Source organism: Ostrinia furnacalis, unplaced genomic scaffold, assembly GCF_004193835.3.
Source record: "Ostrinia furnacalis isolate ACB-3 unplaced genomic scaffold, ASM419383v2 OfSCF1168, whole genome shotgun sequence".
Lineage (NCBI taxonomy): Eukaryota > Metazoa > Arthropoda > Insecta > Lepidoptera > Crambidae > Ostrinia > Ostrinia furnacalis.
The window spans coordinates 93508-109323 of NW_021131407.1; the positions used below are offsets into that span (position 1 = coordinate 93508).

The window sequence follows — 15816 nt, forward strand, 5'->3', positions numbered from 1 at the left end:
CCCGATGAAGAATTGTGTGCGCGTGCGTTGATTTCAATTACTACAATTAAAAAGACTATTTAATATGCCCTTATATTAATTACGACTCGTAGAGCATAATTTGTATATTTTTATTGCTTTGATAAAACGAATTCAGTGGAGCATTGTCTAGGAATTTTATTGTCTCTTGGAATTCCAATATTATTATGACCGTATAAAAGCTAGCTTCTTTTTTAGTTATTTCTGGAATTCGTTCAATTTACTTTTATTTATTTACTGACTTCAGTAAAAAATACGTAAACAAGTAGGTACTGAAAACTAATGAAAGTCAATTCTGCAGTAATATTGAAGTTTCTGTCGCTACCTTTCTACCCGACTACGCCAGAACTTAGTTTTCACGATTGGCAGTTATATACTTAGTCATATTTACACAGCAGTTGCAGCAGTGGGAATAAGAGATATTATGGAACAAGAGAGAGACTTACGTAAGTCTCTACTTGTGTGAGACTTACTTAGCGTAAAAAGAATTACCTTGAACTTTGCTTAGGAGCCTTTCCAACTCAAAGTCTCACACCTCACAAATCCGACCTCAATTTCATACTATCTAAGATTAAAATAATAGGATAACTTTAAAAAAAAACCGACTTCAAATGCGTGAACACAAATAATACCTATTCAACAAAAAAATAATCGTTCAAATTGGTTTATAATCGGCGGAGATATTGCGTATAAAAAAGTTCATCCCCAATTTTCCACCCTTGGGGGTTGTTTTTTTTATTATTAAATTTAAATGGGACCACCCTTGAGGTATTACCTATATGCCGAAAAAAGATTTGTTCAAATCGGTTCATAATTGGCGGAGTTATCGCGTAACAAACATAGAAAAAAAACATACGGGTCGAATTGAGAACCTTCTCCTTTTTTGAAGTCGGTTGAAGATAGTTTCACATCTTCACTGGTTGGGTTTCATTGGAGGCTAAGCTGTAGATCCTGGCTTTACAAGTTGCAGTGGTAGGAAACTGTGGTGGGATAAGTCCTCCATTTAAGCTCGCTTTAATATTTATAACTATGTATATTTTAAAGACTGTAAACCATTGAATAAGCTGGCCCATTTATTGTCCTGAAGCAGTGGTAGAGTTAAAACTGGAAAGTGTGTGCTTTTTAAAAGTCTACTTGCAAAATAAAGTGAGTTTTATGAGACTAACCTTCGTTTCTATCTTTCCAGACGCTACGGCGTGGTCGACAAACGCTTCTGCGTGGAGGGGGGGTCTCGCTGCGGCAAGGGGGAGGGGCTGTTCGTGTTCGCGGCGGAGGGGGGGAGGGAGCTGACGGACCTCCTCAACGCGTACAGCCACGACGCGCAGTCCAGGCTTAGCATCGCTTCTAGGAGTGGTTCTGGTAAGTTGTTTATAAAACACCGTATGGACTAAGGAAAGTAATTTTAAAGACTAAAAAGCATGAGTTAGAAGACGATCGAAAGCAGCTGCAGGCAGCAACTGCTATGCCTCCTACCACTATGCCTGTAGCTTCAGAACTACACAAAGCAATCGATGTCTCTGCTTCAGGCTGTGTCTTCTTTGGATAGACCAAGTGAACCCAATTTACTTTGGTTTCAATCTTACCTCTGCTCTGCGCTGCCATGGTAGGACATCGCAAGCCATTATTCCGATAAAATTCTTGATTTGAAGGATACGTTATGCTGTTCCTATTGACATTAACCAATGTTTAGCAGCTAATAGTCTGACACTAGATTTGTGGACCTCACTTACCATCATATTAAAATAAATCCCTCTGATTAACCACCAATAAAGCGACAGTAACCGAACGGTAAAGGTGTCAGACTGACCAACTCGTGATCCGAGGAACAGGGGTCCAATCCCCGACGCAGCTCAACTTTGTGATGAGCCCACTTGTTAACAGGATTCTTAGTAATTTACAAGTAACTAATTTTAATGTTAATATAATTTATATTAACTGCTACCTTCTCCTTCCAGTCCTAGAGAAGCGCTTCTCCGACACCAGCTCCTGCATGGACGACTGCTTCCACCCGTCGCTGCGGTCTGTGTCTCCGTCCTGGGCGGCGCCAGCCAGCCAGACCATGCACTGCCTGTCCGACCTCGACACCAGCCTGGACAGCGAAGACAAGTTCCGACGGCCCACGTCACTGCCCAGGTGCTCCAGTTGCATTGGCAAGATCAGTCACTTGACTAGGTATGTTGAGTAATGTAAATATAGTCTGAATCATTAGTATTGTTTTGTACAAACCATGTTCTTCTTCGAAAGATGTATTGCATGTACAATCTTATTAAAGCCACTCATCATTTCATCTAGTCTTTAGAGGTTTAATAACATGTTGACAAACCTCTTCTTTTCTCAAAACTTATTCCTTTTTTAGCACAGATGTACCTTTTGCCCTAGGACGCAAAAGTAAGTTCATTTATTTAACTGGAGACCATTGAAAATATACTTTTTACCACGTCCAATCAATGCTTGACTTGCAAAATATCAGCGGGACACTGATTGCCTTAGAACCTCATCTGAATCATAATTTCTATGTTAATTCCAGGTCCTCCACAATGGGCACACCAGGTTCAATCATGTCCCCAGTGTGGACCATGGAGAACATTATGGAGAAGCGTTCGGACTCCGACCGCGCGTCCATCTACTCCAGATCAAGCGGGTCTGCCTCCGAGTACAGTGTACCGCGGAATGCATGCCTCCTCGACAAGAGCTTCGAATCGAAACGCGGCAGCCCAGTGGCCTGCTGCACGCCAACTGTACCAGCCAAGACCGGCAACGGCTGCCAGTGCTGGCAGCAGCCGAAGCCTTGCTGCTGTAGGAAGAAGTCCTTCAGTGGACCCTACGAGAATTATGACGTGCCAAAGACGCCGATGCCTTTAATACAAGTAAGTTATTGTTTTCTTAAAGTTAATGGCAGTAACTTTTTTAAGCCGTGAAACATGAAATGAAGTGGCAGAAACAAAAGATTTCACGAATAGTAGTAGATTTCAATTGTGACTGAGTTTCTTGCGCTGCTTCTTTGCCATACCATTTTTGTCCCGAAGCAGTGATGGGGTTATTGTTATGGGATGTGTAAAAGTGCTTTTTAAAAGCCTACTTGCAAAAATAAAATGAGTTTTTTATGATCAGGTTTGCCGAATACTTTCGTTTCCTAACATATTTATACCCTTACTTACAAGTCACAAACCCTATCATATAATATGCTTAAACTATGTGACGGCACTCAATAACACATTTTTCTCATATTCTTCCAGGAGCACCCAATAGATGGCAACTCAGACCCATCAAACTTATACGACACACCAAAGAAACTTAAATGTCTCATCAACGGCCAGTCCTGCACCTGCGTTCAGAACCAAACCGATGCCAAAAAAGAAACTGACCAGCCTATGGACAACAACAACCAATGTGATACTAGTGTTAATAATAATGAAGTATCCACGGCAGAGGCACTGTCCAATTACGTTAACGTAACCCCAGTTACCAAAAAACCTGATATAAGAATCGAGTATAATAACTACGCGAACCTAGACCTTACAGCCACTTTAGAGAAGTTCGAAAGTTCCTTGCAGATCCTTCGAAGCGCTGGGTTTAGTCAAGAGGACTTGGATGCATTGGAAGACATCCCTGAACATGACGATGACATTTCCACGGCTACAACGAACACTGTGCACCCTTCAACGGACTGTTGCAACGATCACCTAAATTATATGCACATGGAGCCTCTAGAAATCAGTATTTCAAGTAATAGCAACAAAAACTGTTCAGATAACATAAGCAGGATCAGCCATGTATCAGATCCTACTCAGCACTCGGATACAGTCAGCACCATCAGCACCAGGAGATCTAGTTCGGCAGATTTCACTAAGAGACACGATGATGACTACCTGAACAATCAGATTTGTTTTACGCCTACTGTGCTTAGAAAAGCGACGAAGAATGAGAGGATAAACGAAGGTATCCCTGTAGGGAATAAATCAGAATTTGAAGACAAAGACAAAACCTTCAAAGTTCCCGAATTGAAAAGTGAGAACGTATTTGTGGCTCGGTTCAGAGATGCAGTCAAGATCCGACGTTCGTCAAGTGTTCCGAGTAAATCCGATAAAAATAGGGATTCTTCCAGTTCCAATGATTCTGGAGTTTCGACAGGGTCTTTGAAGCATCACAAGGGAGACTTCAAGGAGTTCGAAATGCCCGTGACTAATTCCAAATCCATGAAGAAACATATCAAGTGCAACAAGCAAAATATGAGGAAATCTTTGACGCCAGTACATTCGGCCTTTGTGAAGTCAAATTCGTCAGACCCTCTGAAGAATCTGACGTTTCATTTCGAAGAAGTCTCGGCGCTGACTAAGTCGAATTCGTGTGACGTCGATACTCTTACAATGCGGAAGAGGAAAACTAGTAAGTTATTTTTTCCCATAATTGTTCGTTTTAAATAGTCAAAGTTGATCTTTAGACTAAGAGATGAAACTCGTAGTTTCTTTTGACCTCCTTGCAGTTGAAAGTCAAGCTTAATTATAAATTAAGTCTCGTAAGTTTTCAGACTTGTTCATTACTTGGGTAATTAAATTTAGTCACTTTAAATCCTGACGAAATTGTAAAAGTTATCTAAGTATCCAACTTTACTGTCTGGATTACACTACTACTTAGAGCTCGAGTAGAAACGTGTCTAGTCTAGAAATAGAAAAAAAGACGAATAGAATAGAAAAGTGACTATATTTTTTTATTTGCGGGTTCACCCACTGTCTAAGTTAGAGATGAAACGGATAGTTGTTTGGCCGGATACCGGATACCGGATATCCGGCCACCTGCTAAGCCGGATAGCCGGATATCCGGCGGCCGGATAGTTGGCCCATTGGCTCGTTGCATGTCGTGACGAGTTTAGCGCCGCACAGGTGCTTCAAACGCGATCAGTGGGTCTATTAGTAGACTAGACTAGTCACACTTTTCGAAAATCGAATCAGTCCGAATATAATCTCAGATTTTGCCACTTGTCTTATGCTGGATTTCTATATTCAATCCTAATCCAAATTATACGGATTTGGATTGTCAACTGTCAAATTTTAATATGTTTTTGGCCAAAATAACTGCGGTTTTTGATGTTTTTACATTTTTATATTGTTTATAAGACTATTTAAACAATATTAAAGTGTAAATGCATCGAAAATTTTGGAAATATAATCTAAAACTGAATTCAATTTGACAGTTGTAATCCGGATTTGGACAAGGATTGAATATGGGAATCGGGCGTTAGACAAGTTGTCTAGGGGGCAGATCAATTCAGGCGATTTCGGTTGCCATCGTGAGTGTGTGATTGAACAGCGAAAATTAAATTAGTTAACTTGCTGCGTAATCTGACTGTAATGCGTCATGACATCAGACCATCACTTCACTACCATCAGTGAAAAAAAGATCGCCTATTTTATTTGGCATTATTTCGACATAAACAGATATTTACTATTTATGTATTCGTCATTAGAGTGAATAGCCCAGAAAAAGAAATTAATTTTTTTAATTGCCTTAATATGGCTTTTTTGTAACTTTGTGGACTTTAAATAAAAGCCGTCATTATTATAAGCCATTTTATTGATGTTTACCTCAAAGATCAATGTATTTCATTTTATTAATAGGAAATTGTCGTAAATTTTTAATATCCGGTATCCGGCCGGATAGTGAGTTAATATCCGGTATCCGGCCGGATAGTAAATTTAGGCCGGATATCCGGCCTACCGGATAGTTACCGGATATCCGTTTCATCTCTAGTCTAAGTACGAGTAGCTTAGTTGGAAGAGCCTTCGCCCGGCAAGCGAAAGGTCGTGGGTTCAATTCCCGCCTTTAAGCCGGATCCAGACGGGTGTATCACGCAATGCAATATATCGTGTAATGTAATTGAAATAGTATGGGCAGCACTTTACATGTAATGTTCTTAGTGCCGTCCACACGTAGAATTCGTGTTACATTAAACGTAATCTTACATTACACATTACGCCCGTCTGGATCCGGCTTCAAGCTATTTGATATTTTAAATTTATTTAAAACTAGCTATCCGCCCGCGGCTTCGCCCGCGTGGAATTTTGTCTGTCACAGAAAAACATTATCACGCGCGTCCCTGTTTCAAAAACCGGGATAAAAACTATCCTATGTCCTTCCCCGGAACTCAAACTATGTCTATGCCAAATTTTATCAAAATCGGTTCAGTGGTTTAGGCGTGAAAGCAAGACAGACAGAGTTACTTCCGCATTTATAATATTAGTATCAATAGAGTATAGATTTTACTTCATGTGAACTTGAAACATATGGCAGTGGGCGGGGCACATAGCTGGTAGTGACGATGGCCGTTGGGGCAGGAAAGTTCTCGAGTGGCGACCACGGGCTGGAAGACGTAGCGTGGGCAGGCCTCCTACTAGGTGGACCGACGATCTGGTAAAGGTCGTGGGAAGAGCCTGGATGCGGGCAGCGCAGGACCGTTCATTGTGGAAAACCTTGGGGGAGGCCTTTGTCCAGCAGTGGACGTCATTTGGCTGAAACGAACGAACGAACGAACTTGAAACCTTAACCGTTCCTTTCTTCCACAGTAGACCCTGACATCACAGCGCGCCTGAGCCAGCTGACCAACAAGAGCACCTCAAGCGGCGCCTCAGACACCTCCGACTACATGGAGTCTCTCTCGGTGTCTTCCTTCAGCTCCTGTGACGTATCAGCAGACCGGCACTTGACGCGGCCTCGCTCTGGAAAAGAATACGCCAGTATAGACAGAGCTGCGTTGGCTAGTGTGTGTGATACTAATGCTTAACGGCATGTAGGTCATTTTTAACTGGCCACGATAAAGCTGCATTGGCTACTGTATCACACTAATGTTAAAAGACCATATAGGTTATTTCCAATGGTTGCACGAAACTGGCCAGGTTACATCTGATTAGGCTAGCGTGTGTGATACTAATGCCTAGACTATAAGCGTAGGTCTTTTTTCCAATGGTTTCATCGAACTAACCAGGTCAGAGCTGTATTAGAGCTCTAATAAAGCTTAAAGCCATAAAGGTCATTTTACAATAATTGACCCATCGTGGCAGGTTACAGCTGCATTGGCTAGAGTGTGATAGCTACTAATGCTTAGGAGCATACAGTTCATTTTCCAATTGTTGCACTAAACTAGCCAGGTCAGCTGCATTATAGCTCTAATAAAGCTTAAAGTCATAAAGGTCATTTTACAATGGTTGACCCAACGGGGCAGGTTACAGCTGCATTGACTAGAGTGTGTGATACTAATGCTTAGAAGCATAAAGGTCACTTTCCAATGGTTGCATTTATGGTACTAACATGAACAGATCAGAACTGTTGGCTAGTTAGCGTATTACATCAATAAAGTTATGAAGGTCACTTTCCAATGGTAGCATTTATGGATCAGAGCTGGTTAATGTGTAAAACCAATCCTTAAAGTGATATAGGTCATTTTCCAATGGTTTCACCAATCTAGCCAGATTTAAAGTTGCAATAAGAGCTCTAACTAAGCTTAAAGTTTGCAATGGTTGCATTTATGTCACCAACATAGTTCAGAGTCAAAACTTAAAACAGACGTTATACACCGCTTTTAAATTTGGTTTTTGGAAGCAACTTAATTTGAAAATTAAAACCATTAGAATTAGAAACGTTTTTATTTTAATTTTCGATACCAATCGAAGTCCTAATGGACTACAGTGTATATAAAATGTACATAACTTAAAGTACATGCAAAACACAACGTTGTTCCTATGTACATAGTATGTAAAAGACTAAAATTGTAACGAGTAGGTACTTTAGTTTAGTTGTTTTCGAATTTAGTTATGTAGTAGTGTGCCAAAAATATTATAGCTGGCTATATGATACTGGGTTTTGGGTATATAGAAAGTAAATTTTGTAAAATAATATTACTATGTAAGTGGTTTTATTGTATTCATTTATTCGTGCAAAATATGTTATTTAAGTTAGACATGAGTAAAATTAAAAGGAATTGTAAGTAAAGGACCACAATTTCATTAAATGAATGTTTTGTTTATTGTAACAAATGAATTTACATTTATTTATGGATTGTAATTGTAACTTCGTTGGGTGTTTGTAAAATTACAATATGCAATACATAACATATTTTTGTAGGTTTAAGATTACAATGTACTTCATTTAGAGGTTGATATAGGTACTTAAATTATTTGTGCCTTTCATTTACTCGTTCCTTACATTTTCACGCGTATTATTGTATTATACTACTGTGAATAGTTAATGGATCGAATAAAATAAACAAACCCGCCAAAATGCATATATTTTATATGTAACTGTACAGATGTAACAAATACCATTCAAACGCCTATTTGCAAATTATAAGCAATAGCAATATAACCATCCATGTTAAAAATCTTATTACTCATGTTTACATTTGAAATGCTTTTGATAAGTAGTTTTATACAAAAAAGTTCGTCCTCCCAATAAAATATACGACTTTTATTTCCTCTTTTTCGTAAAAAAAATTCTTCATCGACTTATACAATTGTATTTGTGAATTTTATACAGACTTAAAACGCACAAATTTTGCAACAAATACCAGATAACCTAGTTGTTTTAATGAAAGATAAGGTACTTACATAATTTATTTATACCAATTTCGACTCTTATTGCGTGCATGTTTTTCTTGCCAAACTCATACGTGGTTTTGCAAATAGGACTACAGATTACACATGCTCATTACTAGCATAAAGCATGTCATCATTGAGCAATTGCTACTTAGTAGCATGTGTGTCGAAACATTGTTAATATTAAGCATGCTCATTTCAATTTGTTCGAGCACGCTCGTTTTAAGCATGCTAATAAGGATGACATTTTATGAGCATTTGTAAAACCCGGTCGAGTTAACTTTAACTGCGCACCTGATAACCGTGACGTCACGTCTCTGGGGCGAACGCGGAAAGATGTACGAGGGAGAGTCGCATTCCAACAAGGTACGCAGTTAACTCGACCGCGTTGTAACTGTACCTTAATATTATTTTATTCTGGAACGCTTTTATTTAGCGCTGGTCGGTTTTATAGTCTAGTCAGTGTTTGATTGGTGGCCACTTTAACGTTTTAATATATTTTGTGTTACATAATATTATATTACTTTACTTCATTGACTTCATTGAGACTAAAGGCCACACTAAAAGCTCTTTAAAAGGCGTATATTTTAGCTCGTTTTTCCGTAAGTTTTTACATGAAACATTCGAGCATGCCATGGTCTCTATGACTCTAGGACTCTTACCTTAACGTCAACAGATCAAAATTTTTATTTATATTTATTAAAACCTTACCGTGGCCACCAAAAGATCTCGTACCAAACGATTTTCTATTTTAAAATTCATTGACACAAATCGATGACAATGAAAAGTTTCATTTGTTTATGTGCTACTTCATTAAAAGTCAGCCTTCATTTGGTGTTGTAAATAAATGAATTTTATTAAAACCACAAACTCCTTTGGTCCGAGACCTGCTTGCCCATGGTTTGGTATTCACGAGGGATTGTTGCACATTAAATAGTTATTTTATGTAAAAAGTTAACTATTTTCTTATAAACTTTACGTTGCGATAGTTTTAATACATTTAAAACGGTTTGTAATATTTAATTGCAACTGATTTGAAATATAGTGCATTTCAAACAAATGTGTATTTTTCTATTTCAATTCCCTTTGTCCTTTTATCTGCTAGAAGTAAGACAAAAAAATATAACAAATTATTTATTAAGCATTACTAAAACCTGGAAATATGTATGAATGCATGAAAGGAAAATTAGAGATCTTTAGCCGTAGAGTAAATCTTCGGGGTTCCAACTATCGGAATTAAGAATTACAGTCTGGAGAAAAGGTTTTTAAGAGCTATTATCATTCGATTTCTTATAACTAACAAAAATCTCAGGAATATAGTCGCATACAATACAAATTCAAATTGAAATCATGTCACCAGAATAATATTGACTTATTACCTACCTAAGAGTAGGTAGGTACACACGGCCACACTGTTAACTATCCATTTCCGTTTTTACTCTCGCCACAACTCGCTCTCATCAAATGGTGATTCTTTGCAACAGAACGAGATGACATGACTGGCAATAGGCAGTTAACACTGTTGCCGATAGTACATAGGTATACAGGTAGGTATTAAGGCTGGGTTGCATTCAAATTCAAATTCAAATATTTATTTGCACAATTTTGGGTAAACATAGTGGTCTTAAAACTAGTATAAGTAGATCGCCAAAATTTGCTGTATAATTAGTCAGCGTACAAATATTTAAATAATTTCTACAAGAATAAATTACAAATATTATGTCATTTACTACATGAAAATAATTAAATATGTCAGAAATATAAAAAATAAAACAATGTCAAAACAATCAAAATAAATTAAATCAAACAATAAAATAATGCCATTAAAAGAATAATTAAAAATAAGTAATAAATGTCATTTTCGATTGAAATATTCATTCATAGTATAAAACGTATTTTCTAATAACCATGCATGCAATCTGGTTTTATATAAAGGCCCTGCAAGTGTCCTAATTTCTTCGGGTAAAGCATTATATACTTTCACCGCCATTGAAAATGCATTCTTATTACTTAGCGTTAGTCTACAGAAGGGGACTTCAAGCAATCCTGTAGGGCGTTTTCGAAGAGATTTCCCTTCAAATGGCAGTTTTAAAGAAAAAAATTGGGAATGTTGTCTTACAAACAAGCAAATTTGTTTAATGTAAAGGCAAGATAATGTCAAAAGTTTAAAACGTTTAAACAATGGTCTGCAGGGATCAATGTAGTCAGCGCCACTTAAAGCTCTGACACATTTTTTTTGAATTTTAAACGCTATTTCTATATCAGTAGAGTTCCCCCATATTATTAAGCCGTATTGTAAAACAGAGACGACGTATGCGTGATATGCTTCTAAAGCAACCTCTACAGAAACAGTTTCTCTAAGCCTTCGCAGAGCAAATACGAATCTACTTAATTTATCGCATACTTGGTTTATGTGTAATTTCCAACTACAGTTTTCGTCAATCAATATTCCTAAAAATTCAGTCATTTGTACATTTTGTATTATTTGTCCTTCATAATCTATTTTAATATTAGGTGTATGAGATTGATATGTCCTGAATTGCATTATTTTAGTTTTGTCAATATTTACTTTTAGATTATTTTCGCTTAGCCATTTAATAACTCGCTTAACAGTTGTATTTATTTCAGTCTCTAGATAGTCCGCATCCCTTCCCTTTATAATTAGAGTAGTATCGTCAGCAAAGAGAATAGATTTGTGTTTTGTTATTTTGGGTAGATCATTGATGTATAATATGAAAAGAATAGGGCCCAGTATGCTTCCTTGTGGAACTCCACACCCATTATCTTACTTTAATTATAACAAACGTCAAAAGTTTATCAATGGAGTTTGATACATATACAAATAACACCGGATATGGTTATAGTTACGGTTAAAATAAGGTGGTGCAACTCAGCCTAATGCGTGTTAGTAAGGTAATGCCGTCATATTGATACGAGTATAGATGTACGAGTAATATAAAAATAATAGGTAGGAATAAAGTGATATCTTCTTATCAACTATCAAGATTACCATTTGATTGACACTTCTAAATTAAATTACACAATACACACAACAGGTAGATTTAACAAAGTGAAATTAATTTGAAAGTGAATCTTCGAAAGTTGTCTCGCTACCGCGTTACTCGAAATACTAAATTATCTGATGGCATATCAAGTCTCATCATGACATGTGACAAGGATATGCCGCGACAAAAAACTTATTTAGAAACTATTAAAGGCTTGTAATACATAAGAAAGAAGATAAAATCAATAATTCTAATGAACTGCTTGTACTATCAAACGAACATTAGCCTTTACTGGGTTTAAACAAGCGACCAGTTTTTTCAGTAATGTTTAGAGATAGATAGTTGCTTAAGTAATTTAACAACTTTAATAAATTACAAGCAAAAGCCCCATTACTCTCGAAATTTAAAAAAAATTGTGTTTTAATTTTCAGTATTTATGTTATTATGTACCTTTTTTTTAATTTTTTTTATTTATTATCATTTTACAAAGGAAGTTCTTAAACATATTACAATTAAATGCATTGGCATAAACCACTGAGGTTTGTTTTCAATGCTTGATGCGGTCAGTCTAACAGTTGCGTTCTACAGAGAAACAAAGAAAAAACATAATAAAAGTTACAATTTTCATATATAGGCATCCCTGTCGAGCCGATTTACCAAGAGGTTACTATACAGGGTGTTTCTTGTAAGGTGTCAAGCCGAAGGCAGGTGATAGGTGAGGACTAGACCTATCGATTTCACCCCCATGTATGTTCTACGATTTTTCATAGTTTAGAAGTTATCGTTAATTTTGTGATTTTTTCAAATTGTATGACCCAGTAGGCTTTAAATTTTTTTATCTTTTTTTGGGTCAACTTTTCTCAGATTTCTTTTTTTTGACAGATTCCCTATTAATTGCAGATTTTTGAAAAAAATAATCAACTTCCTATCTTTGATGCAAGATACAAAATTTTTGCTAGAAACATAAAAAATTCGTATAAGTCGTACCCATACTAGGCAAATGCATTTCCGCTATGAAATATGTTCCAGAAAAAACGACCTTAGCTTGGACTTAATGTTATTTTCATTTAAATTATCTTTTAAAGTAGCGGGTAGTTCGTTAATAAGTCGCGGAACCAAGTACTGCGTCGTTCGCTCACCATACACATTCCGAGCTTGTGTTGTCTGTAGGCGCTCACGGGCAATAGCACGAGTAAATACCGGGTGTTCTACTTTCTTACGAAATGTTGTATTAAAATATTGTTCTTTTAAAATGTTATACTTGAATCGGAGTTGAACAGGCAAAACTTTACAGTGATTAAATATTCCAGTTTCATTATCCTTAAATTGTTCTCTAATTACGTTAGAAACTATTCGTTTTAATATTCTTAGTTGAAGCTTGTGAATGTTGTTTAAGTAACTGTTGTAAGAGCGACCATAACTACTTAAGCCGTACTGGATATAGGATTCAGCGAGCGAGTTATAATAGGGTTAATTTAACTTTGTATGGGATACGATCTTTTCGGATACACACGTTGACGTTTTAAGGTTACAAAAAACGCCTAGTTACGAAATGTCAAGATATTTTCAGTTTTCAGCGGTCTCTTGCAGAATTTATTGCGTAGATATAACACGTCACCAAAGTGTGAAAAGAAAAGTTTTAAAGTTTACATAAATATAAATACTTATGTAAAGTATGTTCGTACTTAGTGCTATTCCATCTAGCCTAAGGAAAAGAAATAAAAGAGCAGAGATGTGCCTGGATGCGAGCGGCGCTGGACCGGTTGCTGTGGAAATCCTTGGGGGAGGCCTTTGTCCAGCAGTGGACGACATTTGGCTGAAACGAACAAACGAAAGAAATAAAAAGAAGTTTCCAAAAGTCACTAGTGGCGCCTGGAAGGTTAATGTAAAATAATTAGGCCAGTATGGCAAGGAAACAAGTAGGTATTCGTTTTTAAATAAAATTTGCATAATGCAATAAGAAACCGGTAACGATTGTGGGAAATGGGAATCTACTTTATTTCTGTAAAAATAAAAATGAGGTAGAGTTACTTGCTGCGGATTTGTCTGCATATAATAAATTATTCTGAACTTTTTCGCAATTTTTCCCAGGTTTCATCTAATGTAAAACCTCGTAAATTATTACGTTTAGTTTATTGGAGGATTGAAACAATATAAACGAGTTTTTTTTTTGCAATAGAATCAGTTTAAGAAAATATTTATACCTACTGTGTCTTTAAATATAAACAAGTAGGTATTGTTTCGATTACGTTACAATTATGCAAGTTTACAGTATTATATTATGTTTAAGTATAATAACGACAAGAATAATGTCTAGTAGTTTTACAACACTTTCTATTAACAATATGAATGCGTGAGAATAAATATTATAACAAAGAAGTAACCTACCTACCCATCAATAGCAACTGAGGTAAGATAACAGAAGAAATCTTATTTAATTATATTTTACGGACAAACGTTTTGAAACTACAAATTTTAAAAATAAATAAATACGTGAAGCGATTGGCTGTTCCATGTTAATACCATTAACCTTTAAAGTTTAAATCATCCATCAGCTCGATTCCAATCTTATACACAACTAAATGATTAGTTTACTTCAACTCCATTTTAAAATGAACTTTATTCCAGTTATCTTGAAACCTATCTACCCCATGAAATCTGGCAAATCCCGAACACCTTTCTCTATCCCCTTTCAGAGGCTGATTCTGAAATCTTGGGTAAGGGTGCAGCGAGGGGAGATGCCACAAACCAAAGATAAGCGTGCATTAGATAATTAGGTATTGGATTAGAGATCTGAGATCAAAATCAGGTTCTTGAACTCACTAAAAGAACGATGATTTCAAATTGAAAATCATTTTTTCATCATTTTCGTGTATTTGATTAAATTAAACTTTCGGTCAATTAATTATTTCATGAAATCAATAAGCTTCGTCTTGTACTTTCGTTAATTATGCAAAAAAGGTTCAACCCTGTTACGTGCACGCTCTACATAATGTACGAATGAAGAAAAACAAAGTTTTTACAGCTCTTGAAAATTATCTTAATTGACTATAGTCACATCCAAAAATAATGCGACTTTAGAATGATGAAGCATGGGACTAAAAATACCGATCATTTTTGTCATTAGCAAATAGAAACTTATTTTTTCACAAAGTCATAAAAGTCCATAAAAATATTCATTCTTATTTATAAAACAAGCTTTTTAAAAAGCGCTTTTACGATTATCGTTCCTATTGAAATCAAATAGAGTAGGCTAACGCATCCAAGTCCATCGCATTTTCCGGTTCTCCTCAAATAAATATGCGCCAGACACACAATAATTGTCATTGTCTCGTCTAACAAACTACATCCTTGTGACGAGATTTACGAGGGCGGCTTCTAACACTCCCAGACGCGAGCCAAAGAAAGTAGGTATCGTTTTCTAATCGAATCGCTGTTTTAATATAACTCAGCTGTACCACGGTCAAGGAATACCTAGGTACCCTGTCAACGCCCAGATTTATAACTAGCAGATCAGCAATATTTCTCGTGCTAAAGGTCGCCCGCATAGGCCCTACGTCAGACCGAGTGTTTATGCGTCAAAACAACGTCTTGACTGATTGTCCACCCGCATGGGTCGTAGTTTGTGATTGTTCAAACTTATGAGGATCCTTAGATGTCAAAAATAGAAACAATGCATTTGTTATTGTTCAAGGATAACTAAGAATCGATGTTATTAAATGTTTAAAAAGGTAAAATCTATTTTGAATTAGTATAAATGTGCTTAAATATAAGGGAATGTATGGAAGCTTTTTAAGCAAGAAGCGAAGTTAAAGCTGAGCTTTCCGTCTGTCTTGAATTGTAAAAAAAGACGCTTGAAATTGCCATTGAGCATTTTCAGATCTAAAACTCAGCACGACTAATTTTACGAAGGCAAGAAGACCTTCATTACCTATACTGAAAGCACTATAATTTTTTTCTACCCACTCATATGTAACTAAATATGAATTTTAATTTTGTCGCTCTCTGACTGTACTGGGCATTACCATTTTATGAATGGTTTTACCGCGCGGCGAGGTGAGTCGTGACGTCATGCGGCCGCGCATCAATGGGATGTGTGATGCTGCGCTCTTGACATTATATCGTACTTAGTGTATGGATGGCGCAATGGCATCTTTTTGGAAAGACCAGGTTCGATTTCCAGTGGAATGCGATTTATTTGATTTTAT

The 15816-nt window shown here is 36.6% G+C and overlaps 1 protein-coding gene across 2 annotated transcripts in view; it reads left to right on the forward strand.

Moving 5' to 3' along the window:
* The window catches only part of LOC114351634 (uncharacterized), a 54096-nt gene extending 44569 nt beyond the window's left edge, over positions 1 to 9527 (forward strand). For both annotated transcript variants that reach the window (XM_028302912.1, XM_028302911.1), the window contains 5 exons: positions 1205 to 1377; positions 1974 to 2190; positions 2546 to 2885; positions 3255 to 4404; positions 6579 to 9527. In XM_028302912.1, the coding sequence (XP_028158713.1) occupies positions 1205 to 1377; positions 1974 to 2190; positions 2546 to 2885; positions 3255 to 4404; positions 6579 to 6796 (2098 nt within the window). In that variant the 3' untranslated portion in view covers positions 6797 to 9527. The remainder of the gene's footprint in view (positions 1 to 1204; positions 1378 to 1973; positions 2191 to 2545; positions 2886 to 3254; positions 4405 to 6578) is intronic.
* Positions 9528 to 15816: the final 6289 nt, after the last annotated feature.